Raw genomic sequence first — 27,512 nt, forward strand, 5'->3', positions numbered from 1 at the left:
TTGCTCTCCGCAGCGCTTAGATGTTGACTGAGACAGAGGATTGCGACTTGTTTCCCACGCACTTTGGCGGGGAAGCTGTCCCTGCTGTGATGTGCCCGGCTCGCCTGAGCCGCTTAGGAATTAGAATGAGACAACTGAGCGCCCCTCCCCCCCCCCCCCAGCAGAAGGTGGGTTGGGCCGACCCCTTCCTGGGCATCTGACAAGGCAGGCACGCAGCCTCCTGTCCCCCGAGAGTGCTCAGGCCCGGCGGAGAGCAGCCGGGCAGGCTCCTTGCCTTCCCTGGGTCTCTTGCGGAGGAAGATGGAGATGCAAAAGTGACAAGGCAGGCAGTGGAATTTTCCCTCTCCTGCTCGAGTCATCGCGGGAGCTTGGCTTTTAGAAACAAGTCTTTTTTTCACAAGGAGACAGACTCCTGGGGGCAGAACAGCTCCCCAGCAGGTGGGGGGGGGGGCAAGCTGAATGGAGGTGCAGACTGCTGCTTCAACTTTAGAGAGCACTTCACTTGCTTAAGAGCATAAAAGAGGGGGCTGGCATAGTGGTTAAGAACAGACCCCGCTCGGGTGCTCACACCCTGTATCAGGGCACCGGCTTCAAGTCTGGCGACTCCACTTCCAACCCAGTTTTCTGCTCATGGGCACCCTGGGAGGCAGAGGAGATGGTTCGAGTGCTTGGGTCCCTGCCACCCAGGTGGGAGACCCAGATGGCATTCAGGGCTCCTGGCTTCAGCTTGGCACAGCCCTGGCTGTCGTGGGCACTTGGGGAGTGAACCAGTGGACGGAAGATCCTCCCCTCTACCCTTTCAAATAAAATTTATCGTAATGCACTGCTGAGGCAGAGGAGCACAGCCCAGTCCCTGGTCCCTCCAGGCATTGCTGGCCCTTAGGGCTCCTGGCAGTACCGGAAGGACTCCTGGTTTCTGTGATCGCGTTTGCTACACCATCTGCTGTTGGACTCAGGGCTGGTCCCACAACCTCAGCCTAAAGTCTTGCAGCTCTAAACGGAAGGCTCTGCAGGAAGCAATGTTCTCCAGCTCCACATTCTAGAATTCTTTATTCAGAGCCAGGGTTGCACATCAGTAAGAAACGGACCTCCCATCTAAGCGGCCAAGCCCTCGTCCACGTGGCTGAGAGGAAGGGCTGGGGGTGCACTGCTTTGCACCTGTGAGCACAGCAAGGCGTACCTGGCCTCCACTCTTGCTGGTGCACAAAAGCAGGCTTTTGCCTTTACTGAATTCCACCATCTCTGTTCTGTCTCTCTCACTGATAGGTGCACCAACCACATGGCTACACTTGCCAGAAATAGAAATAAATCTATTTTCCGAGCAGCATTCTTTTTCCTCCCAAAGCTTTCTTTTTAAGCGGGCAACATATTCTGTTTCTTAAAATGATGTTTCCTCTCTCCCCATCCCCCAGGTACAAAGGGTTCAAAGGCAACTGCTCCATGACCTTCATCGACCAGTTTAAGGCACTGCACCAGTGTAACAAGTACTGTAAGATGCTGGGGCTGAAATCCCTTCAAAACAACAACCAGAGGCAGAGGCGGCCGAGCCTGGGGAAAAGCAGAACGCAGGCGAGCTCCGTGGCAGCGAGGAAGCCGGGGCCCGGGAGCCCAGCAGATAAGACATCGTAACGTGGCCAGCGGCGCCCCACGCAAGAGAACGCTCAGGCCCAGCCCGCAGAGCTCCCAGAAGCTTCCACCCCCTGCACCTGCTGTCCTACCAGAGGCTGTCGGAACAGCCATTTCTGACCAGACTCCGGGAGACACTGCAACAGGTGGCAGCCTCAAAGACAGTCTCCGCTCCTCGGATACTCGGTCAGCGTCTTGGCCCACCTCACGTCATGTGTGTGTCTGTGTAGTGCACGTGGTTGTGTTGTCAAGATCCCTCCCATTCCCACTCCTAACCTCAGATCTCCAGACGTACCCAGCTGCAATGGGAACGGAAACCAGGATTCCCATACTGGGTCAAGCTCCTGAGCCAGTGTTGAGCGTGCCATCGTGGCTGGGCTGGTTTTTGACACGTAAGGTCCTTCCCTTGGTGACCACACAGCCAGTTAGTGTTCTGTCGCATTAAATTCCTATTGAAACAAAAAGTGCAAGGTGTATATGTCACCAGAGGTGTTTGTTCTTTAGAACCTGTGCTGTATTTCACATGCCCTACACCCAGATTTTGTAATTTAGTGGTTTCTGAAACGGTTTACTGTAGCACAAGATGTTTACCCTTGTGTTTCCACTTCATTCTTAAAAAAACAAAAAACCAAAAAAAACCTTGTCTTTGAATTCCATTTTTCCATGCACTTTGAAAAATTTTCATTTTCATTGAATTTGAGAGAACGAGAGTCTTCCATCCACTAGTTTATTCCACCAATTGCGTACAAAAGCTGAGGCTGGACCAGCCTGGAGCCAAAACTCTTTTTAAAAAATATTTATTTGAAAGGCAAAGTTACAGAGAGGCAGAAGGAGGGAGGGAGGGAGGGAGGGAGGGAGAGGGGTCTTCCATCTGCTGGTTCACTCCCTAGATGGTTGCAACAGCTGGAGCTGGGCCAATCCAAAGCTAGGAGCTTCTGCCAGGTCTCCCACACAGGTGCAGGGACCCAAGAAATTGGGTCATCTTCTATTGCTTTCCCAGGCCACAGCAGAGAGCTGGATTGGAAGCTGAACAGCCGGGACCTGAACTGGCTGCCCATATAGGATGCCGGCACTGCAGGCAGTGGCTTTACCTGCTATGCCACAGCACTGGCCCGTGAGCCACGAACCTAATCTGGTTCTCCCAAAAGGGTGGCAAGGACTGAAATATTTGAACCATCGCCTCCCAGAGTGTGCGTCAGGAGGAGGCTGGATTGGAACAGAGAAGCCAGGACTCAACAGGCACTCTGATAGGGGATGCAGGTGGCCCCTATCTACCCTCTCTGCCTCATTCATACCCTACAACTGAGGTTCCATTGCTTTCTACTTTTCTTTCCACATCCAGGCTCGCTACACCCAGGGCCATCCACTGTGCATTACCCCAGAAGATGATGCTAACCCTGGCTAGGGAGTCCCAGCTCACAGGGATCCTGACCCCACCCCTCTGCCCCTATCCCATGTGGGTCTCCTAACTTGGCCTCTCCTTCCATGCTAGTCTGGGCCATGGCCAGTTGTAGGGCAGAGTGACCACAAGAGTTCACGCTGGCTGAGAGGAAACCAAATACGGGTGTCCCAGAGGTGCTTTACATCCCCCAAAGTGCCTGAACGTCTCTGCCACCCCTCCCACCCTGGGTAGCTTGCAGTTGCTTCGTTAACACACCTTCTTTGTTAGGATCGTCGAGAATCGGCAGAGACATGAGTGGGGGGCTGGAAAGTTCCCACCTACCACTGCACCCCCACTCTGTTACTTCATGCTATTATTAATATCTCCCGAGTGGTGTCTGTCAGAACTGATGCGCCTCTATGTTACTATTAAAGTCTAGAGTTTACTTTAGGGTTCACTCTTGGGGTCTTACAGCCTATGGACTTTGTTCTTTAATGACAGAATGACAGAGAGGGGAGGAGACACACACACAGAGCTTCCAGCCACTGATTCACTCCTCAAATGGCTACAACAGCCAAGTTGAACCTAGGAGCCAGGAACTCCATCCTTGTCTCCCTCATGGGAGTACCTGGACTATTGTCCACTGTTTTCCCAATTACAGTAGCAGGGGAGCTGGATGGGAAGTAGAGCAGCCAGGATTCAAACCAACACTCCCACATGGGATGCCGGCATCACAAATGCTGGTTTAACCCAGTGTGCCAGGACGATGGTGCTGCTCTGTGGCTTTGGGTGGGTACATGACATGGCTTCAGCAACAGTGTCCTACAGCCCTAAATACCCCTGGGACTGCACCTGTTCATCCCCACCTCCCCTAACCTCCAACCTAGGGAGCCACGGACTCTAACATCTCCATTGATTCTGCCACTTCCAGAATGTCATATAATTTAACAACGCAGGCTTCTCAGAGAGTCTGTTGTTAGATTTCAACTCCACCATGACTGTGTCTGGGAGAAGCGTGGGGTCGCCTCAACACCACGGTCCACGCATCTCAAACTTGAATGTACACGCGAGTCTCCAGGGTCACGAGGAGACACAGGCTCTGAGTTGGTGGAGCCGAGATTCTCCATCTCCATGCTCTGTGTGCTCAGGGACCACCCTCGGAGAGGGACTCTGGAGCAGCGCAGAGGGTCCTCGGTGTTGAGGGCAGTGACCAGGTGTCCTGGAGTCCCAATGAGCACAAGCAGCACACCAGGTGACAGGGTAGGGGTGCGAGAAGGAGACACGGGCGACGGGCCGGCTCTGCATGCACCCGCAGCCGAGTCTGGGCAGCAGCTGGGCCTCCATGGGGGGCTCCCGGCTGCTCCTGCTTTAGAGAGCTGCCTCTCTGGCCGCCCACCTCCCACGCTGGAGTGTCTGGGATGAAGTCCCACCTCTGCTTCCTATCCAGCTTCCTGCCAACGCACACTCTGGAGAGGCCATCGCTGTGGGCTCAGGCAACTGGTCTCTGCCACCGACATGGGACACCCAGATGGACTTCTGGCTCCTGGCTTTGGCCTGCGCCAGCCCCAGCTGTTGATGACATTTGAGCAGTGAACCAGCAGGTTTAAGATTGGTCTCTCCCTATTCCTGTCTTTCAAATAAACAAACCTTGAAATAATTGTCTAAGATACAGGGTTGTGGTTTTAAAAAGTGGGGGTGGGGCCTAGATGGGCTTTTTGCCTTGAAAGAGTTTGAAGGACAGAACCATTTATTTAGGTGTCATCTTTTTCAGAAAATTTGTCACAGCCAGGCTTTCTTCAGAAGCGGTATACAGATTAGAGCAGCGTTCACCCTTGGTGTACAGATTAGAGAATGTTCACTTTTCCATGAGGCAGGCTGTCGCCTGCTCTGCCCATTGAGATCCCACAGAATTTCACAGTAGATGTCTAGGAAGTTCCACAATAGTAAAAAGAAAAGGGGACATTTTTGATTGGATCCATCTATCTGTGTCAGTGTGGGTAAGCCAGGGCCTTGACAGATCAGGATACCTTCCAGGTGATAAATGGTCATTATAGAAATGATACCAACACAAGTGTTGAAAAACATCACGGACAGCTGTAAAACCCCAAGCAATGCCCTGCCCCTGGCTGGCAGGAAAGGAGTTTCTACTCCTGGGTTTTGTGTTGTGCAGTCAGCCCAGGACGCCTCTCCTGGGTGGAGCCGTCTGTCTCCTTTCATGGAGGGCCTAATGGAGAACTATAATCTGCAATCCTCTGTTTGCAAACATTTGGGGCATCCAGGGACAGAGGAGGTCCCTGCAGTGTCTTGTCTCCACCAGGGCTGCTGGGGACTGCCTCAGTGGGGCTGTGCGGACATCTGTCCACTCAGGGCCCTCTGTTCTAAGTCCTGCTTTCCTTGCAGGGTCACAAAGCAGGGTGAGGCCGCACTGGCCCTGGGGGCTCAGAAATGCCCATACTCACTGCCATGGTTTGAGCGCCGTTTGCAACGCATCCAGTTTCTGTTGACTTTCCCCATCAGAGTGCAGAAGACCAGAAATAGAAGCATGCTCAACCCAGCCACCGAGCTGGCATGGTCCACTGGACTTAGTGGACTTCAAGCTGTCCCGAGGTCTGCTGGGTTGTCACATACATATATGAGGGCACTTCACGAGACTCATGGAAAATAGGAATTAAAAGGTACATTGATTTTGCTAAAAAAACTATTTTGAGGGGCCAGCACTGCAGTTACACCCATGCCATACAGGATCCAGTTCAAATCCTGGCTGCTTCACTTCTGATCCAACTCCCTGCTAATATGCCTGGGCAAGTAGCAGCAGATGGCCCAAGTGCCTGGGCCAGCCCCTGCACCCAAGTGAGAGACCTTGAAGTTGTTCCTGGCTCCTGGCTTTGGACTGACCCAGCTCCTGCTGTCACAGCCATTTGGGGAGTAACCAGCAGATGCAAGCATTCTCTTTCTATAACTCTGCCTTTCAAATAAATTTTTAAAAAATATTTTGAAAGCTATGCAGTTTTTTTCATAATTATCTACTGTCCACTTTTTGAAGTAGCTTCGTGTGTCTCTTCCCTAAAGGGCTCCCACAGTGGGTAGATCCAAAACCCAACTAAAGCTTCATGCAAATAGGCCTGTGTTTCCAACAGCAGGGCTATAACTAATGAGAACAGCAGGAAAATAACGCATTCATGTGAATGGGCATCATGTTCTAGAAAGGTCTAGCATGGGGGATGTGGCTGGCTGGCTTGCATTGAGGTCTCCTGGTGTTGATTGTATTGCCAGGCTCTGGCAAGCCTCCCAAGAGCAAGGGGTTTCAATGGGCTCAGCACAAAGAATGCCAGAAGACATAACAATTATTTTCTAATTATAAAGCGTTCTCTTTTCTAAATATACATCCTGTATTGTGTGCGCTTTGGGCACGTGTTCAACTGGACGCAGATGGGAGGAACTCACAGACACCTCAGTTCTGGCTTCTTTTCTCTGTGCACGCTCTGCTGGGTGCCGAAGTGAACGGAGTGGCACTCCACCTCCCCACCCCCCACCGTGTACATCCACAGATGCCATTTGGGTTTAATGAAAAAAAAATCAGACAAAAATCTCTCTGCCTCCCGGCACAGCTGCACTGTTGGAGATGGGAAGTCCTTTGAGGGCCTGCTTGTTCTAAGACTGTTTTGTGAAAGCTGCATGGCAAGACGGAAGCCACGCCCACCCACATGATCACGTGAGCCAGGCTTCAGCCTGACGAATATTTATATAATGGCACTAACTGAACGAACAGGTCAAGGATGTTTGTAATTATTTTTTTTTCCTTCTCGAGAGGCCCAAATGGTCCCAAGTAAAATACTTGCCTCTAAATTCGCATGCTTTAGATCACATGTGGTTGACAACAGCCTACAGCTGCCATCAGAAGCGACTCCATCGGGAGACTTCCCTCCACCCGGCATCTCCTCTACATCCAGGTGGAGCAACAAGGCAGTGGCTGCTACTTGCTAGTGGTGCACCTGCCCCCAGGACAGTCTTTGGCGTCTGCGTTGTCTTCCTGGGGCAGTTGTACAAAGGACCACAGCTCTTGGGAGCCTTATACCATAGAGATGCCTCACCACAGTTCCACAGGCTGGAAGTCCTTGGTCAAGGTCTTGGCAGAGCTGTGCTCCTTGGAAGGCACCCAAGGTGCATCGACCCAGGCTCACGCTGGCATCGCTCGTGTTTGCTTTCTCCGTCCTATAAGGACACCAGCTGCATCCAATTTGGGCCTACGCCTATGACCTCATCTTCCACAGTAGCGGGGCTTAGCACAGGAACTCGGGGGGGGGGGGGGGGGGAGATGATGCTGACCCTGGCGTCCTCAGCTCTCCCCTGCCGGCAGCCCGGGGAGGTCAGCGTGAACCAGACAGCGTGCACATGCCGTTTGGTGCGGTAGCCCTCCTGGTGTCATGGTGGGGACCCGGCCCACAGAAACGTTGCCCACTTTCCTCGAGGCCCAACCCACCCCTCCTGCCCTCAACTTCTCAGAGACCTCACTCGGGCACCTCAGTTCCCTCTCCTGTAGTGCTGGAGAAGCGTGTCCTTTTTCGAAAGCTAGAAATGTTCACGTCATCTGCTACAGCATGGGTGTCCCCAGAGCCCAGGGCCTGGGGCCATGACCTTGCTGCCTTCTCCCCACCCCGGCCCACCCACGGTGTGGCCTCCATATCCCAGTGGAACAGGACACTGCCCACAGTGCTCACTGATGGAGCCCCCCCTCCCCATTTAAAGCCATCCTCCTGCCTTGCAGCTCTCGCCTCCCTTCTTGCACCACCTTCGAGTCTGCTGCATTTATCTCCACTATAGATGAAGGCTCTATAGGGACAGCACTTTTTGGTTGCTTGTTGATGGATAATTCCCTCTCACCTGGAAGTGCCTGGCACTCAGCAGGTGCTCAGGAAATATTTGTGGGATCAACTACTGGGGCTCTACCTCCCACCCATGAGCCCGTGTGTCATAGCGGCTACTCTCGCCCGTCTGCGATTGGGACGGTGGCTGCCCGTGGTCCCTCTGTGCTCCGAGTGTACTTCCATGCAGTTCCTTCATCTTGTCCCTCTCAGAGAGGCTGCTGAGGGTGAGGGAGGACCCCCTGCTCGACCCCTACCTCTGCCCCCTTTAATCTGGGAGTCGTCCTAACTCACACGGCTTATCTAGCTCTGACTTGGAGCTCACAGAAGGCCCCTCATCTCCTGTCCCCTTGCATGGAGGCCCAATCCTCCCCACTTCTGCTCCCGAGCCTCTCTCAGCAGCCTCGCCCAGTCTGCAGTGCCTGCTGGCCCTGGTGCCTGGTGGTTCTGTAAGTAACCGGCTGTGATGGTTACCTGTGTGCCCGGTATCTGGTTGAGCCTCATCCTGGGTGTGTCTGTGGTGGCCTTGCTGGCAGCAACCAACATTGCCATCAGGGGGCCCAGGAGAGCAGAGGGGTCTCTCCTACTGTGGGTGGGCCCCATTCAATCCCTGGAGGGCCAGAAACGAACACAAAGAGAGGGCGGAAGAGGAAGCCAGTCTGACCGCTCAACTGCTCGCGGTGGGACACTGGTCTCCTGCCCTCAGACTGGGACGCGCTCTGTGGGGTCCCCGATCCTCAGCCTTGGGGCTCCGACTGGATTACACCACAGACCTTTCGAGTCTCCAGCCTGGGAGAGCTCTCGGCCTTCAAACCACCGGAGTGCATTGGTTATAACACACCGTGTAATATGTATACAATGTTAGTTATCAGTCTCTATAGTAACAAATACACGTGCCCAGATGCCCTCTAGCAACTCTGTATGTGGAGATCTTTGTTCTGTTCCTCTGGAGAGCTCTGGGACACTGGCAAATCCCAGCCTTTACCCGACTCCCGTGTGCCCACTGGGTTCCGGAACTCCCAAGGGGCCTGGGGCAGAATCAGGTGGGATTAACAGGGTAGGGGCACCTCCTGGCATAGTCCCAGGGGCTGCTATTCACGGAAGAGGAACAGGCAGCCGCTGGGAACTTCAGAGCGGTCACGCCCCTGCATCTGCACACAACGCCTCCCCAGGCAGCATCTGTCTGAGCTCCAGAGCCTTGGGTCTGGTGGCCTGCTCAACATCTGCATGGGAACGCACCTGGAGTTGTTCCAGAACTGCGCGCTTGGTAGAGGCCGAATTCATCAGAGGCCAAGAGGACTTACTGTATCGCAGACACCGCTGGGCCCCCTCCCTGCCTCACCTGCTCACTCAGTTCCCCAGCGCGGGCCCTCATGCTGCTCTGCAAACGCCTGCCTCAGGGCCTTGCTCCCTCTGGCCCCCCCCCCCCCCGTCTGGCTGCTTCCCTCCTGACATCTGTCACCTTCCCAGGGGTCCTCCTGAACGCCCTTAAAAACTGCAAGCCACCTCTGGCTTTCTGTGCAGGGCCGTGGTCCCCATAGGACAGCAGACACATTCTCACTCTATTCCCCCACTCCAGAAGGTAAGCGTCCCGAGGGCGAGATTTTTCTGGTTCATTCACAGCTGCACAGAGAAGGGCCCCGACCAAGTTTGGTTCACCGAGGGACAGCCTGACCCATCGTGCTGTTCTGTTCTCTAGTGCAGCCTTTCTCAGGTCGATGCGACCCGATGAAAATACATCCACTTGCTCCCCGCGATAGCTTGGCAGGGGCTCTGGGTCAAGCCAATTCGGTTCCTCTCAAGCTGGGTGAGTCTGCAGAGGAACTTATTCTCTCTGAATCCCAACTGCCCCATCTGATGAATGGGTACAATGATAAATTCTCATACCCCTACAAAATAGTTGTGTAGAACTAGAGTGGCATTCATTCAGTAGACATAAACCGTTGGTATGAGGACACCTCTAAAAGTTCATGAGAAAGTGGAATTAAAACCTAAGTGTAGAAATTCCCTATTTTCTTTTACAAATTTTTTTAAAGATTTTATTTGAAAGAGAGAGAGGTCTTCTATCACTGGTTTACTCCCCCAGCTGCAACAGCTGGAGCTGGGCCAATCCAAAGCCAGGAGCTTCTTTGGGTCTCCCACGTGGGTGCTGGGGCCCAAGAACCTGGCCATCTTCCACTGCTTTCCCAGGCCATAGCAGAGAGTTGGATTGGAAGTGGAGCAGCCAGGATCTGAACTGGCACCCAAATGGGATGCCGGCACAGCAGGTGGTGGCTTTACCTGCTACACCACAGCACCAGCCCCCACAAATTTTTAAATTTTCATTTTATTTGAAGAGCAGCGACAAAAAGGCAAAGAAGTTCACTCCCCAAATGCTTGCAATAGCCAACGCTGAACCAGCTAAAGCAGTGAGCCAAGAATTCAAGCTGGGTCTACCACAGGTGGGCGGCAAGAACTCAACTACTCAAGCCATGACTGTTGCTACCAGGATGCACATCGGCAGGAAGCTGGAACCAGAAGCAGAACAGGGACCCGAGGCCAGGCACATTGATACGGGATACAGGCATCCCAAGTGCGTCTTAACTGTCACACCAAACACCTGCCACTCTTTTTTTTTCTTTTTTTTTTTTAAGATTATTTGAGAGGCAGAGTTATAGAGAAGGAGAGAGAGAGAGGTATCTTCCATCTGCTGGTTCACTCCCCAAATGGCCAGAGCTGAGCTTATCCGAAGCCAGGAGCTTCTTCCAGGTCTCCTATGTGGGTGCAGGGGCCCAAGCACTTGGCCCATTTCCAGTGCTTTCCCAGGCCGTAAGCAGAGAGCTGGATCAGAACAGGAGCAGCTGGCACACAAACCGGTGCCCGTACAGTACCGGTCCCTCAACTTATCTTTTAGTTCTATTTTCTACCAGCTTTTTGAATGACCCACCTGCTGAGATTTTATAGACATTTTTAGCTTGAAGAAATATATCCACAAACACCTATGTCTCCTTCATACCTGAGAAATGAGCCAAGTCACTTTACTATTCACTGGGGAAACACAGTACAAACTTCACCTGAAAATGATCCGTCATTAGCTACACTCGCTGCTGCTGTGGATATTTAAAAAGATGCAGATGAGAGGGCGTGTCCACGAGGGATCTCTGGAATAACCAGCCTTCCAGATGTGGTTTTCATCAGCCCAGCTGCGCTCCCATGGACCCCAGCCCCCAGGCTCAGGAGGGGCTATGCCACTGATCTCCAGTTTGGCTGCAAGTCCCTTAACAACCCTCACTTTGGAGCACGGAAGAGGCCTCACTGCCTGAGAGCGGTGCCAGGACTGCCCACGAGCCCATCTGGGTCCTCTCCACGCCCACTTTCTCTAAGCACAGCTTTGAGTGGCCTTTCCCGCTTCCTCCTCCTCTTTCATTTCCTTCTCCAGCGGAGAGTGAATCTTGAACAGAACATGAAGGGAGCTAAAGGCTCAGCACAGGGAAGAAGCCCACACAGCGAGAACCTCGAGAGCCAGGGCTCAGAGGCAAGATGAGCTAGCACATCCGGGGCTGCTGCTGTGGCGTAGTGAGTGGGCTAAGCTTCTGCCTGAGGCACTGGCATCCCATATGTGCACAGGTTTGAGTTCTGACTGCTCCTCCTCCAATCCAACTCTCTGCTTATGGTCTGGCAAAGTGGTGGAAGATGGCCAAAGTGCTTGGGCCCCTGTACTCCTGTGGGAGACCCGGATGAAGCTCTTGATCGGCTCAGCTCTGACTATTGAGGCCATTTGGGGGGAGTGGAAGATCTGTCTCCCTCTCTCTGTAACTCTGCCTCTTTCAAGTAAATAAAATCTTAAAAAAAAAAAAAAAAAAAAGCAGCAAGGAAATGCACCTGGTGACAGAGAGGCTGGGAGGAGCAGGCTGCAGGCAGCATGCTCAAGGCAGGGTCTTTACCGTCTGCACAGGGATCCAGGCTGGTGTCTGTGGGCTCTGGAAAGTGCTAAAGGCTTAGCTCTGCACAGAGGCTGAACTGCTGGGACCCAGAGAGTGTACTGGTCCCCCTGCCAGGAGGCGCCCAGACCAGCACCCCTCACCCGCTGAGGCACCTCTGCACCAACAAGCAGAAGAGGACTCTGGGAAACAAGCAAGACACCAAGTCACAGGAGCCAGGAGGGCTCCAAAGCCCTGGACTCAACGTCTGTGTGCTCCCAAAGTGCCTGTGTTGAAATCCCAACCTCCAAGGCGATGGTGTTGAGACAGGGACCTTTAAAGGGATCGGGTCCTGAGGGTGGACCCCTCGTGAGTAGGATTCATGCCCTTAGGAAGGGAGCCCCATAGGCATCTGACCTAGCGGTGAAGCCGTTGGCCAGGACGTCCCTGTGTATCACAGGGCTCTGCCCGGGATTTTAGCTCCCTGAGAAGCAGCAGCTTAGGTCCCTGCCACCCCATGGGAGACCAAGACGGAGTTCCTGGCTCCCTTCTGGCTGCTGTGGGCATTTAAAGAGTGCAGCAGCAGATGGGAACTGTGTTCTCTCTCCCTCCTCTCCACTTGCGGCTCTCAAAGTGAAAAAAGGGGGAGAGCTTTGGCGAGAACCCTCCTCTCTCCCACCACGTGAGGGGACACTGAGAAGACCCCACCGCTGGGAGGTCTGTTGGCACCTTGATCTTGCTCTTCCCAGCCTCCAGAACCGTGAGAAATCAGTGTTTGGATAAGCCACCCAGACTAACAGGCCCAGGGGACGGAAGGGAGAGGGAAGAGCAAGGCTTCCACGGCCAGCTGAGCCAGCCCACCCCAGGGTCCGAGGTGGACTTGGGGCAGTGTCCCTAGGGTGCTACAGGGAAGTCACTGGCTGGGCTTGGGGTGGCAGCAGGGAGCTGCTCACGGCTGGAAGTTTCAAGAGCAGGTGGCCCCAAAGGAATGTTCCTTGAAGCACAGAGCACAAGCTTACCCCCAATAATTGGTTCACGTGGCACTGCCATGGCACCCCAAGAGGAGGTCTTGTTGTCATCCCATCCATCTGTATTTATCCAGTTTGCTAACAGCGCCTCGTAACAGGACCTGACAATCAATACAACCTCCACCATTGCCTCCACGTCTGCATCACAGGAAACCAAGCAACCGACCAAATGTGCCCCCAGCCTGCTGCAGGCTTAAACTAGATGCAGTCCCATGCCCGTCAGTCCCCCTCCCTCTCCTGTGTCTCAGCGACAGCAGCCCCAGCACAGGTCATGGGAACGAGAGGGACCCACGTGCCTCCCCTGCCCCATCTCTACCCTCACCATTCGCTTCCTCCAGTTCAGAGTCCCTGTGCGCAGGCTTGACATAGCCAAGGGAGTCCCGGAAACCCTGCTCCAGTGACTGGTGCCTCCACGAAGCCCTTTTCTAAATACCCAGGAGGCTGAGGAAGGCCCCATTCCTCGTCAGGTAGAATCCCAAGGCTCCACTTGGGCCTGGTGTCTGGGGATGGTGGGCACTGCCTTTGATTCTTAGAACAGTACCTCCTAGGGAGTGGTTGTCTTCCAAAGGCACGTATGACCTTCTTTTCTGTCTTGCTGGGATAAACCCCTCAGGTTTTTTTAATTTTTTTTTAATATTTATTTGACAGGTAGAGTTAGACACAGAGAGACAGAGAAAGGTCTTCCCTACGTTGGTTTCACTCCCCAAATGGCCACCACGGCTGGCGCTGCACGGGTCTGAAGCCAGGAGCCAGGTGCTTCCTCCTGGTCTCCCATGTGGGTACAGGGGCCCAAGCAACTGGGGCCATCCTCAATTGCCCTCCAAGTCCACAGCAGAGAGCTGGACCGGAAGAGGAGCAGCCGAGACCAGAACTGGCACCCACATGGGATGCCAGCGCCGCAGGTGGAGGATTAACCAAATGAGCCGCAGCTCCAGCCTCTTACTTTTTAATGTTATGTCTTGAGATTCCTCTTGGCTCTCTTCTTACCTTTTGGATCCCTACTCAAATGTCCCTTCCTCAGGAAACGCTTCCCCCTCCATCCACTGAGCCAGTCTTTCTCCATTCTGGCTGGCACTGGGGTATCAGAGCTTCAGAAAATACTCTAACTGTTGTGGTGCAGTGGGTTAAGATGCCCCCCACCCCCGACACACACACACCGGCATCCCATATTGGGGCATCAGTTCCAGTCCCAGCTGCTCTGCTTCCAATCCAGCTCCCTGCTATTGTGCCTGGGAGGCAGCAGAAAATGGCCCAAGCGCTTGGGCCCCTCCCACAGGGGGGACCCAGATGGAGTTCAGTCTGGCCCAGCCTCAACTGCAGCAGCCATTGGCGGGGAGTGAGCCAGCAGGTGGAAGGTCTCTGGTTTCTGTCTCACACTTGCTCTCTGTCACTCTGCCTTTCAAATAAATAAATCAAAGCAAGCAAGGAATGCTGAGGCCCACCCCACTCCGAGCTTCTGATCGAGTTGGGCTGGGAGGGAACCGTGGCGTGGGATTTGGGTTGGGCCGAGTTTTCGTTTTCGTCACTGTGGGTGGTAGGGTTTGATGCAGCCTAACACAGGGGACTGGCGCAGAAGGACTGCTCACTTACGCTCCAGTGGCATGTAGCTAGGGACAGAGTTTAGGGGAGGACTGCCCCCCACCCCACACCCAGCAGCCTTTCCCTGAGCTACAACACACAAGGACACCTGTTGAGTGCTCGCCCTGGGCCAAGTCATCAACAAGGCACAGTTAGATACAGGACTTTCCAGACAAGAAGGCTGCGCCCAAGCTTATTCTCCTGAAACTTCCAGTTCTACCAAAATCTAAGTGCTGAAAATAACTTCTACCACCAAGTGAGGACACGCGTCCTGTGCACGCACCCTAAGCTGCTAACTCTGACTTGAGCTCGAGGGACCAAAACATCTCCCGTCACAAACGTTTTCTTCATCCTTTGGTCACAAAGCCAGAACAATCAACCTTCTGGGCAAAAATGTTGCATCTCAATAAATGCACCTGTTCCGATGCCGAGGCAGACGGGTGCCCCGCAGGTCACGCCTACATCACTCCCGGGACCCCCAGCCAGCAGAGGGGAGGCAGGGCTGATCAGGCACCGCGGCACCTGACTGCACGGGGCATCCGTTCTTCCAGATGTGGATGCTACCCCTGACGCTCCCCAGCAATTCGGGCAGTGCAAGCCCGTTCTCACACGAGGGAGCCTCCTGTGGAGGAGACACACATTTGGCAAGTTCACCAGGCCTCACGGGTGACTCAGTGGCCCAGCCAACACCCGAAGTCATGCCTTCTGGCTCTGGGCTGCATTATCGCCTAGGATCGTCTAGAAAGGGAGACATACTCCAGGCCAAGCCTTAGTGACCTCCAGGAGTAGGGGGCACAAAGGCAAGAACAGAGGACAGAGTCCTGGGCCTTTCAGCCGAGTTCTCCACTTTCCTGGGGTCTCACTGTTGCTACCCACAAGTTGGTCACCGCCCCATCAGGCCCCAGGGCCCGCATCTTCATTTTCTTCGCACTGGGGAGGAGACAGAGACCTCACATGTTGGGTGACCCTATTACTCAACAGTGATTTCTCTAGGACGCTTACAAGATTTTTTTTTTAAATCAAAGAAGCTTAATTGGCTCTGTTTTTAATTCTTGTATCCCTACTGCAGAGCAGCGCGATTGAATTGGAAAAGCTCCTCCTCCTCAACTCAAGAGCAGACTCGAGGCTTCTGTGTTACGTGTATGTCCACATCCAGACACGTCCTCAGGTACACGCAATGAGCCTGCCTCGATGCTTGGCAGGAGTGAGCAAAGAACGGGATATGGAGCTGGCTTCTGGCCCAGACCCCTGGGCACCCCTCAGCCTGTGTTAGGTCTGGGAAGCTGATGGGCCTCTCCTACACTCTCACTCCCAACCTCCACACTGTGGAAGAGGGTGATCATCACAGGCCATCCAAGGGGACGGCTATGGCCACATGTGGCATTCGGGAAGGGGCTCACAGGTTTCAGGCATGAAGGGACATGCAGATCTCTCTCCAGGACACAGCATGGGCCCAAGCAGGGAGCTGTCATGGAGGTGTCACCCCAAAGTGACCAGGGAACCAGCTAATGGAACTCCTCCAATTGGAACATGGCTCCCTGACGGCCTCCACCTGTAGGGGGCGCCCTCTGCAGCCCAGCACCACCTGTTACCTGCCCTAAGTGTCCTGCTATTCCCCGAGCTCCAGGCTGTGACCCACCCAGGCCAACCCCCTGTCTCTCCTTGCTGTGTGCGCAGAGAAAGCTGGGCTTGGCTTCACACTTGAAGTTGAAAATCTTGTTTTCATCTCTCCTCGAGGCCACATCATGTTTCTGCCTCCCTGTGCCTGAAACCAGTGCTATGAAGACAGAGGAAATGGAAAAACCCCAGCACATCACGACTTCCCACTCCCATCTGCCTGCACACGCCAGTCCAGTCCTTCCTGCCTCAGCTCCTGTGGTGCTAGCCGCAGGGAGCACCCTCTCTGCCCCTGCCTCCCAGTCCCTCCTGCGACTCCACACAGAGCCCCCGCACCCACACCCCAGACCACAGTACCTGGCTGGTGCTGAGGGGACCCCCACCTGACCGCCCGAGGGTCCTGGATCGGTTCCCTCAGCAGCAGACCTGGAGACTAGGATTTGTTCGCAGTTTACTTAGGAGCCGATTGCGGAGTCACCAGGAGGGAGGTGGAGAAGTGACACCAGGTCTATTTGATCTGTTGTCTGCCAAATCGCCCCTGGGGGTTGCAGGAGCTCGAGCCCCTGGGGGCCGCTGGATGCCGGCGGAGAGGGAGGCTTGTGTGCACGACTCCCATCAGTCACTGGAGGGCCTGGCATTCTTGCCTGCTGCGTGTGGGCAGAGTGCCTTCTGGAAGCCAAAGCAAAGAGATGCCAGGCTGGCAGGCGGAAGTCAGGTGGCCCAGGCTCTGCAGATACGGGCCAGGCACCTGCCACAAGCTGCCTTTCAGAGCCAAGCTTGCTACTTATTCATTCATGTGCATTTCTATTGCACCCCTTAGTACCCGACCCCCTGTAGGCAACTATGAAAAGACTGGGCAGCCAAAAAACACAAAACCATGGCTGCCTAGGACCAGTGGCCAGAACGATAGATGTGCACAAGCTTGCCAGGTCTCATGCTGCTCTCCTCCTCTCCACGGCATTTCTCTAGGGTTGCAGCACATCGGCCACATCACATCACCAGCGGACACAGGCTGGAAACATTCGGTTGTTTCTCGTTAATACACAGGTAGCCATTATGGCCAACAGATCACACTTTTTGGTCCAGAGCAGAGACCACAAGATGCAGGGAGGGGCAATGTCTGTGCCCGGGGTCCAGCGAGGCTCACCTTACATGCAGGGAACAACTATCCCTCACCACTGCTTCCCTTCAATTAAGGCATTGTGCTCACATGGAAACATGGACCTATGTCTGTCTTCCAAGAAAACTGCTTAGTTACCAATCATTAGAGCATTGAGAATACAGTAGATGACCTGGGATTCTTCTGAGTCAAAGATTCCCATGCAAGGTGCAAACTGAGGCATCAACTTGGCGTTCCTCTCACCTGGGTCTGGCCATGCCTGAATCCCACCTACCCATCTCACTACAGTTAGACAACACATTTTTTGTTGGGAAAGCTATTGGAAGGGCCAGAGCTGTGGCGTAGCAGGTAAGGCCACTGTCTGCAGTGCTGACATTCCATATGGGCGCTGGTTTGAGACCCGGCTGCTCCTCTTTCAATCTAGCTCCCTGCTATGACCTGGGAAAGCAGAAGATGGCCCAAGTCCTTGGGCCCCTGCACCCACGTGGGAGACCTGGAAGAAGCTCCAGGCTTCGGATTGGCTCAGCTCCAGCCATTGTGGCCAACTGGGGAGTGAACCAGCAGATGGAAGATCTCCCTCTCCCTCCTCCCCCTCTCTCCTCTCTGTGTAACTCTGACTTTCAAATAAATAAATCTTTAAAAAAAAAAAAAAGAAAGCTACTGGAGCTGGATTTCTCTTCCTTACAGCCCAGAGAGCCCTGATTCACCTTCACTTTGCACAAACACGTCTCTGTGTTCTGCCTGACCCACTGATGCACGGCGGAACCTTGAAAGAAGTGCCCACTTGCTCGTGACTTCCAATTCCTGCCCGGAAGGTCTAGTGACCTCTGTACTAATTCTGTTGCCGTCCCTCTGTCACCCTCATCTTCCTCACCTGAGCCCAGCCCAGCCAAAAGAAGGTCGGTGTTGACAGCTTCTCACGGCTCCTGTCCCACAGTCCCCTTCAGTGCCGAGTCTGGTCTCGCTTCATAGCACAGAGCCCCCTCGATCTCATGCCCCTGCACACACAGAAGCAGCTTTGTGCTTATTTTACTTGCTGCCTTGACTGAGCCACGCGATGGCCAGATACCTGGAGAAGCACTGTTTCTGGGAGACCAGACTCTGAATGAGTGGACTGAGTAAAGCAGATGGGCCTACCCAGTGTGGGTGGGCATCACCCAATCTGAGGACCTGAATAGGACAAGCAGCTGGGGGAGGGTGGCTCTCCCTCTGCCTCGCGGCTTGGGCTGGGACACCGCTCCTCGCCTGTCCTCGGCACTCCTGGCTCTCAGGCCCTCAGACTGGACAGAAACCGTGGTGTCCATGCTGTTGGCTCTGGCTCCCGGGCCTGTGAGCTACACTCCCGTCTCCAGCTGGCAGACGGGGGCTGTGGGACTTCTCGGCTCCCGTAATCATGTGAGCCAATACTTTATAATACACATCTGCCTATATGGATCTGTAGGAACATATATAAACATGGATGCACACGCACCGTCATCCCACACGGTCCACAGGGATTGGCTCCAGGACTCCCTAACACCAAAACCCCCAGTGCTTGAGCCCCTTATATAAAATGGCATAGTATTTGCGTGACGCCTACACATACTCTCTGTACACTGTAAATCGTCCCTAGGTTCCGTCCAGTACCTAATACAACACAGTTGTCATATCACTTAAGGAATAACCACAAGGCAAAACATCTGTACACGTCCCGTGTAGAACTTTTGATTTTCCCGACTCACTGTGAGTTGACTGCAAACGTGGAGCCCTGGGGCCAAGCCTGTGTCTCTGTGTGCACGGCCAGGTACCTCACAAGGACCGAGGGCCGGGTGCACGGCCAGGTACCTCACAAGGACTGAGCACCGGGTGCACAGATGGTAGCAGTCTCGGAGAACCCCGCCACCTAGCGTGGCAGGAGCCATGGCGTTTTAGATCAGCACACGGCGCTATGTTCACGCAACAACGGAATCACCTCACGACACATTTCTAAAATGGAGTCCCCTCTTTCAGCTGCACCCACCTCCGGCTGGGTAGTGGCTTCCTCATACTCTCTGCTCTCCACCCAACACCCCAGCCCCCTTCGGCGACAGCAGAACCCAACACGGTCCACCACAACAGGAGCTCATTAGCATACTGCGTTTCCCAGACTCCCCCGCGGCGGCGCGCCCTCGGACCGGGGTTCTGAGCAGGAGCTGCGGGTGGGCTTCCAGGGACGTTCTTCAGAGACGCTGGGGAGCGGCCGTTCTTTGTGTCCTTCGTCCCTCAGGGCTCTCCTTGCTGGGGCAGGTTAGCGCTGGGACGCATGGGAGAGGGCGGGCACGGACAGGAGCCAAAGTACTGCAGGCGCGGGGGCACGGGGTTAACTGTGAGCGCAGCCAGCGCCGCGGGCCCTGCAGAGCTGGAGGAGGGGAGGGGAGGCCGAGCTCGGCCTGCTCCAGGGGTCTTCACTCTCGCTCAAGAAACCACCACCAAGAGGCCCAGCAACTGCAAGAAACTGCTGCTGCGCGGGGCTGGGAACGCGAGGGAGAGGGGCCCGAGGTCCCCACGAGCAAGGGCAAGGGGCAGCCCCGAGCTCCAGCCCCGCGCCGTCCTCTGCGGGGCTCGGCCGCGGCTGACCTCTAGGGGCCCCTCCCTGAGGCTACAACTCGCCCCTAGTCCTGGGATGGGAATGATGGGGTCCTGTGCTGTTGTTTTTCCAAAAATAAAGCGGAAAGAAGACCCCTTGTGCATACCGTCTCCCGCGGCGGGGTGCTGTTCCCTCCATCTCCGCCTCCTTGCCTTACAGGGGCCAGAGACGCCAGCGTAATCACCCTGGCCAGCGTAATCACCCTGGGGCAGGGCTTGGGCGCTGTGGTTTTTAAAGCTCTCGGGGATGGTTCTAAAGCGAGCCCACGTGCAGAGCGCTCCACCATTCTCCTCCCCCACGCAGTCTTGTTGATTCCCGGGCGTGTTCATTAAACACTAATGAGAGCCACTGTGGCTCCGGCTTCTAGCCCAGTGGTTCAAACTTGGGCAGGTGTCAGAATCAGCCGGAGGGCTGGTAAAACACAGGTGGCCGCCCCACCCCCACAGCCTCTGTGAGCCCGGGAAGGGCAAGGCAGTTTGCATTTCTAACCAGCCCCCAGGTGATGCAGGTGCACTGCACCCCCCACACACACACACAGCTATTAACCCCAGCCAGGTCTGTGCCCCCTTTCCTGCCCTCCATGCCCTCACAGGACCCCCAGCGGGATTTGGTTGGCTTTACTGTTTACCCATTGCTAAAAGCAAACCAAAGAGCTTCTTTCCTATTTGTTTCCTTTTAAAGGAAATTTTATTCATTTATTTGAGAGGCAGAGTCACAGACAGAGGAAGAGAGAGAGAGAGAGATCTCTTCCATCTGCTGGTTCACTCCCCAAATGCTGAAATGGCCAGACCTACACCCATCTGAAGCCAGGAGCTTCTGGGTCTCCCATGTGGCTGCACTTGGGCCATTCTCTGCTTGCCTTCCCAGGCCACAAGCAGAGAGCTGGATCGGAAGAGGAACAGCCAGGACAGGACCGGCACATATATGGGACGCTGGTGCCACAGGCAGAGGCCTAGCCTACTATGCCACAGCACTGAGCCCAACTCTTAAGTCTCAGTAACGGCTCCTTCCTTCTATGTCTGCCCTTGCAGATCACTGCCGCCAGGAGCCCCCGGGTGTTTGCCCTCAGAGCCCTGGCACTTGCACCCCCTTGCATCTGGGTGCACCTGCCTCGTTGAATCTCCGATTCTGAAGACAGAAACAGGTTTCATCTCTGAGCCCCGGAGCAGCCCTGGTGGGCGCCCCCTGAGAACTGCCTTGCGTGGCGGAAAGCAGGGGCTTCAGGCAGGCTGGGTGAGCCGGGGCTGGGGTTGCCAAAGCCGGTGGAGGCAGAGTACCCTGTCTGCTCGCTCCTTGCCTTCCTAGCCTTCCTTCCCACACTCAAACCTGCCTGCTGTCTACCCCTCCCCTACACCCAGGTCCTGTCCCTCCTCCTATTCCCGGCTTGAACCCCAACCCTACTATTGCCTCCTCCCTAGCCCTACGGACACCTGGGCTTTGTGCAACATTTTGCGCCTTTTGACTCAGCAAGGCCTGCCTTGCCTGCATCCCGCACCGCCTGTCATTGCTCCTTCTCCTGAAGTTCACAGTCAAGGCGGCTCCTTGGAGCAGTGGTGCTCGGCAGGGGGTGATTTTGACCTCCAGGGGCCAGGGGACGTTTGACAACCTCTGGAGACATTTGGCCTTGTCAGCAGGCTCCTGGAGGCCTGGGTGCCGCTCAGCTGCCTGCGGTGCACAAGGCACCCCCACCCCCGCCCAACACACACACACACACACACACACACACACGAGAGACCCCATGTCAGGTGTTCTGGTGCTGAAGTGGAGCGCCCTGGGGAGCAGGCGCCCCCTCCTGTGAACGTGCTACACCCACCTTGGTCTGAGTTAACATGATCACACGTGAGCTGTCAGGAATGGCCACCCTCAGCACAGGCCTCTCTGGTGCCCTTCCTGGGGCAAGACCAGAGTGGGATGGAGCTGGTGTCTCCATCCCGGCATCCCGGCTTGAGAGACGGGGAGAGGGCGGTGGCCATCTCTGCCAGGGCTGCGGGCAGTGATGCCCTCCGGGAGAGACCCCTTCAACGCTAAGGATGTGGCAGGGACACAGCTTCCTGCCTGCCTGTGAGCTGTGCTTGCACAGGGCCGTGGCTTCTGAGTCCCGCTCTAAGCTGGAGTCCCACGGGAAACTGACCCCACTCCCACAGCCGGGCAGCCTGGCCGCCGTTCCCCCCAGAAATGGGCAGGGAACAGCCCACAGCACAGATCCCTGCCGAATGCAGGGCCCAGGCTTCACTTCCCTGAAAAGCGCATTTTCCACTCTCCCCAGACTGCACCTACTTCCAGGCTTGTGACGGGCAGGAGACTCAGCCCCGCCCTTTTCAGCACCTGGGAGGAGCCAGCCACTTGGTTCCATGATGAAGGGCCCTGCGTGCTGAGGTCGGGGGTCGGGCGTGGATTCAGAATATGCTGGGACAAAGGAAATTTCCAGACATGCAGACTGTGATGGAGCAAGGACAAAAGCCTGAGTCCATGTTGACCTCTTGCCTACATAGCAGCCAGCAGCCCCCCCGTTTCTCTGCCCTGCTAACACAGCACCCTCCGGCCTTGACCAGCCCTGCCCTGCCTGGACTGCTGGACACACCTCCATCTGAAGACTGCTGCTGTCAGCTTGAGCTCTGCCCACTCCTCCCAATCTCCCCTGCCCGGCTCAGCAGCTCAGCCTCAGGGTCCAGCCTCAGCCCAGCCCCTCCCAGCCCACACTGTTATCTCCAAGGACCTTTAGATCTAGCCCAGGCTCTCCCTGCATCTCGGCAGGCCAGCTATAGCTCCAATCCCCAGGCCCCTTCTCTCCGCTTGATGCTATACAAGCCACTAGTCTGTAAGGGAAGTCTCTCTCTCTCTCTCTCTCTCTCTCTCTCTCTCTGCTGTGCGTTCCCCTGGGAGTGAGCCCCTCCCAGGCTTTTTCTTTGAATAACCCTGGTCTGGCTGTGGCTTCATGCTGTCTCCTCTTTCCCTACACTCTGAAGAACACAGGGACCGCAGGGTATGGGAGAGTTAAGGGCACCCTGCAGGTTAGACAGCTTGCCATCCACTTTAGCCAGGAGACCACTGCTGCTTAAAATCAGCGCTCCCAATCTTCTGAGGGTCAAGGACCCTCGTGTGGCTTGGATGACAGCTCTGGACCTCATCCCACAAAAGTGCATCTAGGCCAACAGCGTCATGGTGGGTTTCAGAGGGTTGAAGAACCACCGTGACTCCACCTCTGGACTGTGGTCAATGCATCCATCCTTAGGTCGAGAGAGATGGTGGCATTTCGGGCTGGCATGAGACACGCGGGGGAGATGTTCAGATGACACTGGACGAGGTGCTGGCAGGAAGCAGGGCCAAGGGACAACAAAGACAGGCTGTCTCGTCACTGCAACAGGAGGGCCATTGGCTAAAGTGAATTATCGATCAGCAGTGCTGTCCTGGAGACGGGCACGGCATTCTTGAGTTGATCAACCAATAAATATTTATCACAGACCAGCATGTGATTGGCACTGCTGGGGGAGCAGTAGGGTGCCTGTGCTTGTGTGCCTGATCTTCCAGTGTGGACGCAGCAAATAGATAGATCAGCAAGTGATGGCGAGAGGGGAGAGGGGCTACTGTGCAGGGGAAGACTTCTTTGAAAAGACTTTGAATGGGAACGTGAAGGAGGTGAAGGACACGGTGTGTGCATCTCAGGGGGGCGGGGCGGTGGTCCAAGTGCAGGGTCCCGAGGTCAGGGTGCATCTGGCGTGTGTGAGGAAGGCAAGGGGATAGGTGTGGCATGGAGAAACAAGAGGGAGGCGAGGAGAAGGCGAGGTCCTTGGATTTTAGTCCCAGTGGGTTGGGAAGCCATTGGAGGATTGCCAGACAGTTGGGTTCTAAAAATGAGTCCGTACCCAGTGGGGAAACACACATGGGTCTCCAACACCCCAACTGCAGTTATAATCGGTTGCTTTCCTTGCCTATAAGGCGAGTTATTCTTCCTCCATCTCCATCAGCGGTCATTAAACATTTTCTAGACAGGGCTGGAGAGGACTCGAGGCTTTGGGAGGAGCCACATGGTCTCCGCTCTGCCTTAGTGAGTGAGCCCAGTGGTGTTCCGTGTGACCAGCTGCCTCTGTTTCCCCGGGGCTGGGGGAGCGGGGGGACTAGGAGGTTTTCCAAGACCCAAGACTCGCGCTGTGGAACTGAGACTGGGCAAGCAGGGACAATGGGCAGCTTGCAATAAAATGTTATAGCCTGTCTCTGCAGAATATGAAAAAGTCAGAGGTCATTTCAGAAGGCTGTGGCCGTGCCAGCTGCTGTATTCTCAGTCCCCCACCCCCTGCCGGGAACACGGACAGCCCGTGCCAGATGTTTTGCTCAGAGTCCATGTGATTTCACATGCATTTCATACATGAAATGTGGAGAGTGGTACAGGTGAATTTCATGAACCATGAAATATTCTTGAATTTTCATAAAAATGCATATATGTGTCACATATAATTAGATATTCTATATATTTTACATACCATGAACTAGTCTTCTTTTGATTTTGACAACTTTTTAAAAAAGATTTATTAATTTATTTGAAAGGAAGAGTTAAAGAGAGAGACAAAGAGAGACACGGAGATCTTCTATCCACTGGTTCACTCCCCAGATGGCCACAATGGGTGGGGCTGGGCCAGGCTGAAGCCAGGAGCCAGGGGCTTCTTCCGAGTCTCCCACATGGGTGCAGGGGCCAGGAGCTTCTTCCAAGTCTCCCACGTGGGTGTAGGGGCCAGGAGCTTCTTCCGAATCTCCCACGTGGGTGCAGGGGCCCAAACACTTGAGGCACCCTCCCAGGCACATTAGCAGGAAGCCTGATTGGAAGTGGAGCTGCTGGATCTCAAACAGGCACCCTTATGGGATGCCAGTGTCACAGGCAGCAGCTTTACCCATCATGCCACAATGCCAGCCCTGATTTTGGACAACTTTTTAAAATGTTATGATCGTACTTAGTTCATCCAGCAGGCCAAGGTAGCCTGGATCTGGCTCATGGCTGTAGGTTCCAAGGCTTGTTCTTGATGATGCTATCAGCTCAATGCCTTGCTTAAGAAGTATTGCTATAGGGGCCGGCACTGTGGCTAAGCAGATAAAACTGCTGCCTGCAGTGCCGGCATCCCACAGTGGCACCAGTTCAAGTCCCGGCTGCTCCACTTCTGATCCAGCTCTCTGCGATGGCCTGGGAATGCAGTGGAACATGGTCCAAGTCCTTGGGCCCCTGCACCCACATGGGAGACCTGGAAGAAGCTCCTGGCTTCTGGCTTCGGATTGGCGCAGCTCCAGCCATTGTGGCCATCTGGGGAGTGACCAGTGGATAGAAGACCTCTCTCTCTCTCTCTCTCTCTCTCTCTCTCTCTCTCTCTCTGCCTCTCCTCTCTCTGTGTAACTCTGCCTGTCAAATAAATAAATAAATCTTAAAAGAAGTATTGCTATAGCAATGAGTTACTGGAGATAATCAAAGGAAAAAAGTTGCATCTTGCACACAAAATTTCCTAATGCAGCATCTATATGCTGGGGGGTTGCTGCTAATCTGCCCCCCTTAGGACACGCAGCGCTGCCGGGACCATGTTTCACCCAAACCTGGGAATCACTGCTGCTAACTTCTGAGATAAAGCTTCAGTCTGACACCTCCTGAACTCATGCAGAGACACAGGAGAGACCAGAAAAATCTCCAGTGCAGTGTTCGGTATGAGGGACCAGAAATACAACAGGCACACCCTCACAGGTAGGGGAAAGGCTGGATTCATTGTATCCAGCTGCAATTTGAAGCTAAGCAGAAAGGCAGGACAGGATGTGCTACAGGGAAAATGGGAAACAAGAAGGACTTTCATGAACTCTTGACTGTGTTAAATGTGCCAGGAAATGAAAAGGAAAGGGCTTACTCTCGGGGAGAACAAGATCAGTTCTTGTCTGGGCATTTAGTGGGCCAACAGGCACTCAACAGGACCGCCTCTTCCACTCCTGTCCTGAAATCCTTTCCAACCACTGTTATGAAGTGCAGGGGCACAGCCTACAGCTAGGGGGCAGTGTCCCAAGCCACGGTGACTAGGAGGATGTTCACTGCTGCCCATGTTGGAGACCATAGTTCTCCCCGGTTCAAAGAGGAGGGGTGGCCGTGTGGCACAGTGGTTGAGACAACGGCTTTAAATGCCTGCATCCCATATCAGAATGCCAAGGTTTGAGTTCCAGCTCTGTTTCCAATCCTCCTGCTGACATGCACCCTGGAAGGCAGTAGCTGATGGCTCAAGTAGGATGCCCGGATAGAGTCCGTGGCTCTCAGCTTCGGCCTGGCCCAGCCTCACCTGTTGCAGGCACTCGGAGGATGAACCAGCAGATGAAAGACCACTGTCTCTCTCTGCCTTTTCAATAACAATAAATTTGTTAAATTTGTGGGAAAATGAAATTAAAAGATAAGCTTATTTTTTAAAATAGAAGAAAACAAAGTACCAATTGGATGAGACTTTAAAGACATTTTAACCAGTTCTTTTGAGAAATGACAATTCTTCCTCAATGTACACACACATACACACACAGCTGCGCACACGCACACATCTGCCCTCAGGCATTTGACCAGTAACACAGTACACTTCTTTTGCTAACGGGCATCTATTTCGGTGAGTGTTTGGCTGCATTTTTGAGAGGGGAAAAGCCCCGCCAGATAAACTCCAGGCTCAGAGTTCAGTTGCTCTCTGCGGGGGAGTTGCCAGGGAATGCTTTTGTCAAGGTGAAACTTCCCCACTTCACTGCTGAGATCACAGAATTCTTGCATTGCATGGCTTCCGGCAGCACAGAAGTGAGGCTGTCTTCCTCTATTATTCTATTATTCTCTCTCTGAAACAATTATTTTCATTTTATTTGAAAGGCAGAGAGATGAGTCAAAGATCTTCCATCCTCTGATTCACACCTCACATGCCTGTAATAAGCAGCAGTCCCAAACTCAGTCCAGGTCTCCCCGTGTGCGTAGCAGGGACCCAAGTACTTGAGCCGTCGCCTGCTGCCTCCCAGGGTGCACATTTGCAGGAAGCTGGGATGGGGAGCAGAGCTCAGACATGAACTCAGACACTCTGACCTGGGAAGCCATGTTAGAAGCAGCGTCTTACCCGCTGCCCCAAAGGCCCGCCCCTCATATTCTTTCTGACCTGGCACACCTACGTCAAAGAGCCTGCACCTCACCATAGGGACTGCCCGTTTGCCAGTCCATGTCCTCACTGGACTGGCCACAGGGGTGCCTGGAGAGAGCATCTCACTTTAGAATTCTCAGTGGCTAGCCTACTGCCTGGCGTGGAATGGGAATGCATGCTTGAATGATGACTGAATGAGTGAACGAGTCAGTGCCCTCCCAGGCACGGTGTTTAAATATTTTAAGTTTGCAGTAAACGTGTCTCATAAGCCTGTTCCCAGAGTGCACATGGCGGCCCTGTGTTCTAAATGAAGCTGTCTTGAGGTCTGTCTCTGGATAGTCTAGCAGACATCTCTGTGTTTTGAGCCTACGTGCGTTTTGGATTCCATATTCATCCATTTGCTGTCGTCATCACAAAATGCCTGAAGCTGGGTCATTTGTAAGATGGGAGGTTTATTTAGTTCACATAGTCCAGGAGCAGGTGGCCCTATCTGTTTTTGACTTCTGGTGAGGACCTACTTGTCACATCTCAGCATGCGGTTGGGGGGGTGACATCACGGAGGGACAGAGCAGTGTCACAAGAGACAGGAAGCCAGAGACTGGGGGCAGAGCCAGTCTTGCTCCTGTGGTAACAGCCCTCCCCCCCCCCCCCGCAGGAACTGGCTGTGGTCCCAGGGGGACTACA

General features: G+C 54.3%; 1 protein-coding gene and 1 long non-coding RNA gene across 6 annotated transcripts in view; one reads left to right on the forward strand and one right to left on the reverse strand.

Annotated features, from left to right (window-relative positions):
- The window catches only part of ALPK2 (alpha kinase 2), a 114,725-nt gene extending 112,635 nt beyond the window's left edge, over positions 1–2,090 (forward strand). For all 5 annotated transcript variants that reach the window (XM_070050093.1, XM_070050095.1, XM_008261415.4 and 2 more), the window contains one exon: positions 1,413–2,090. In XM_070050093.1, the coding sequence (XP_069906194.1) occupies positions 1,413–1,629 (217 nt within the window). In that variant the 3' untranslated portion in view covers positions 1,630–2,090. The remainder of the gene's footprint in view (positions 1–1,412) is intronic.
- LOC138844016 (uncharacterized) lies at positions 1,999–19,947 on the reverse strand. The gene is made up of 2 exons (XR_011379313.1): positions 19,823–19,947; positions 1,999–2,075 (listed from the first exon to the last, which is right to left on the reverse strand). It is a non-coding gene; the product is annotated as an uncharacterized lncRNA (long non-coding RNA).
- Positions 19,948–27,512: the final 7,565 nt, after the last annotated feature.

This window comes from Oryctolagus cuniculus, chromosome 10 (genome assembly GCF_964237555.1).
Source record: "Oryctolagus cuniculus chromosome 10, mOryCun1.1, whole genome shotgun sequence".
Lineage (NCBI taxonomy): Eukaryota > Metazoa > Chordata > Mammalia > Lagomorpha > Leporidae > Oryctolagus > Oryctolagus cuniculus.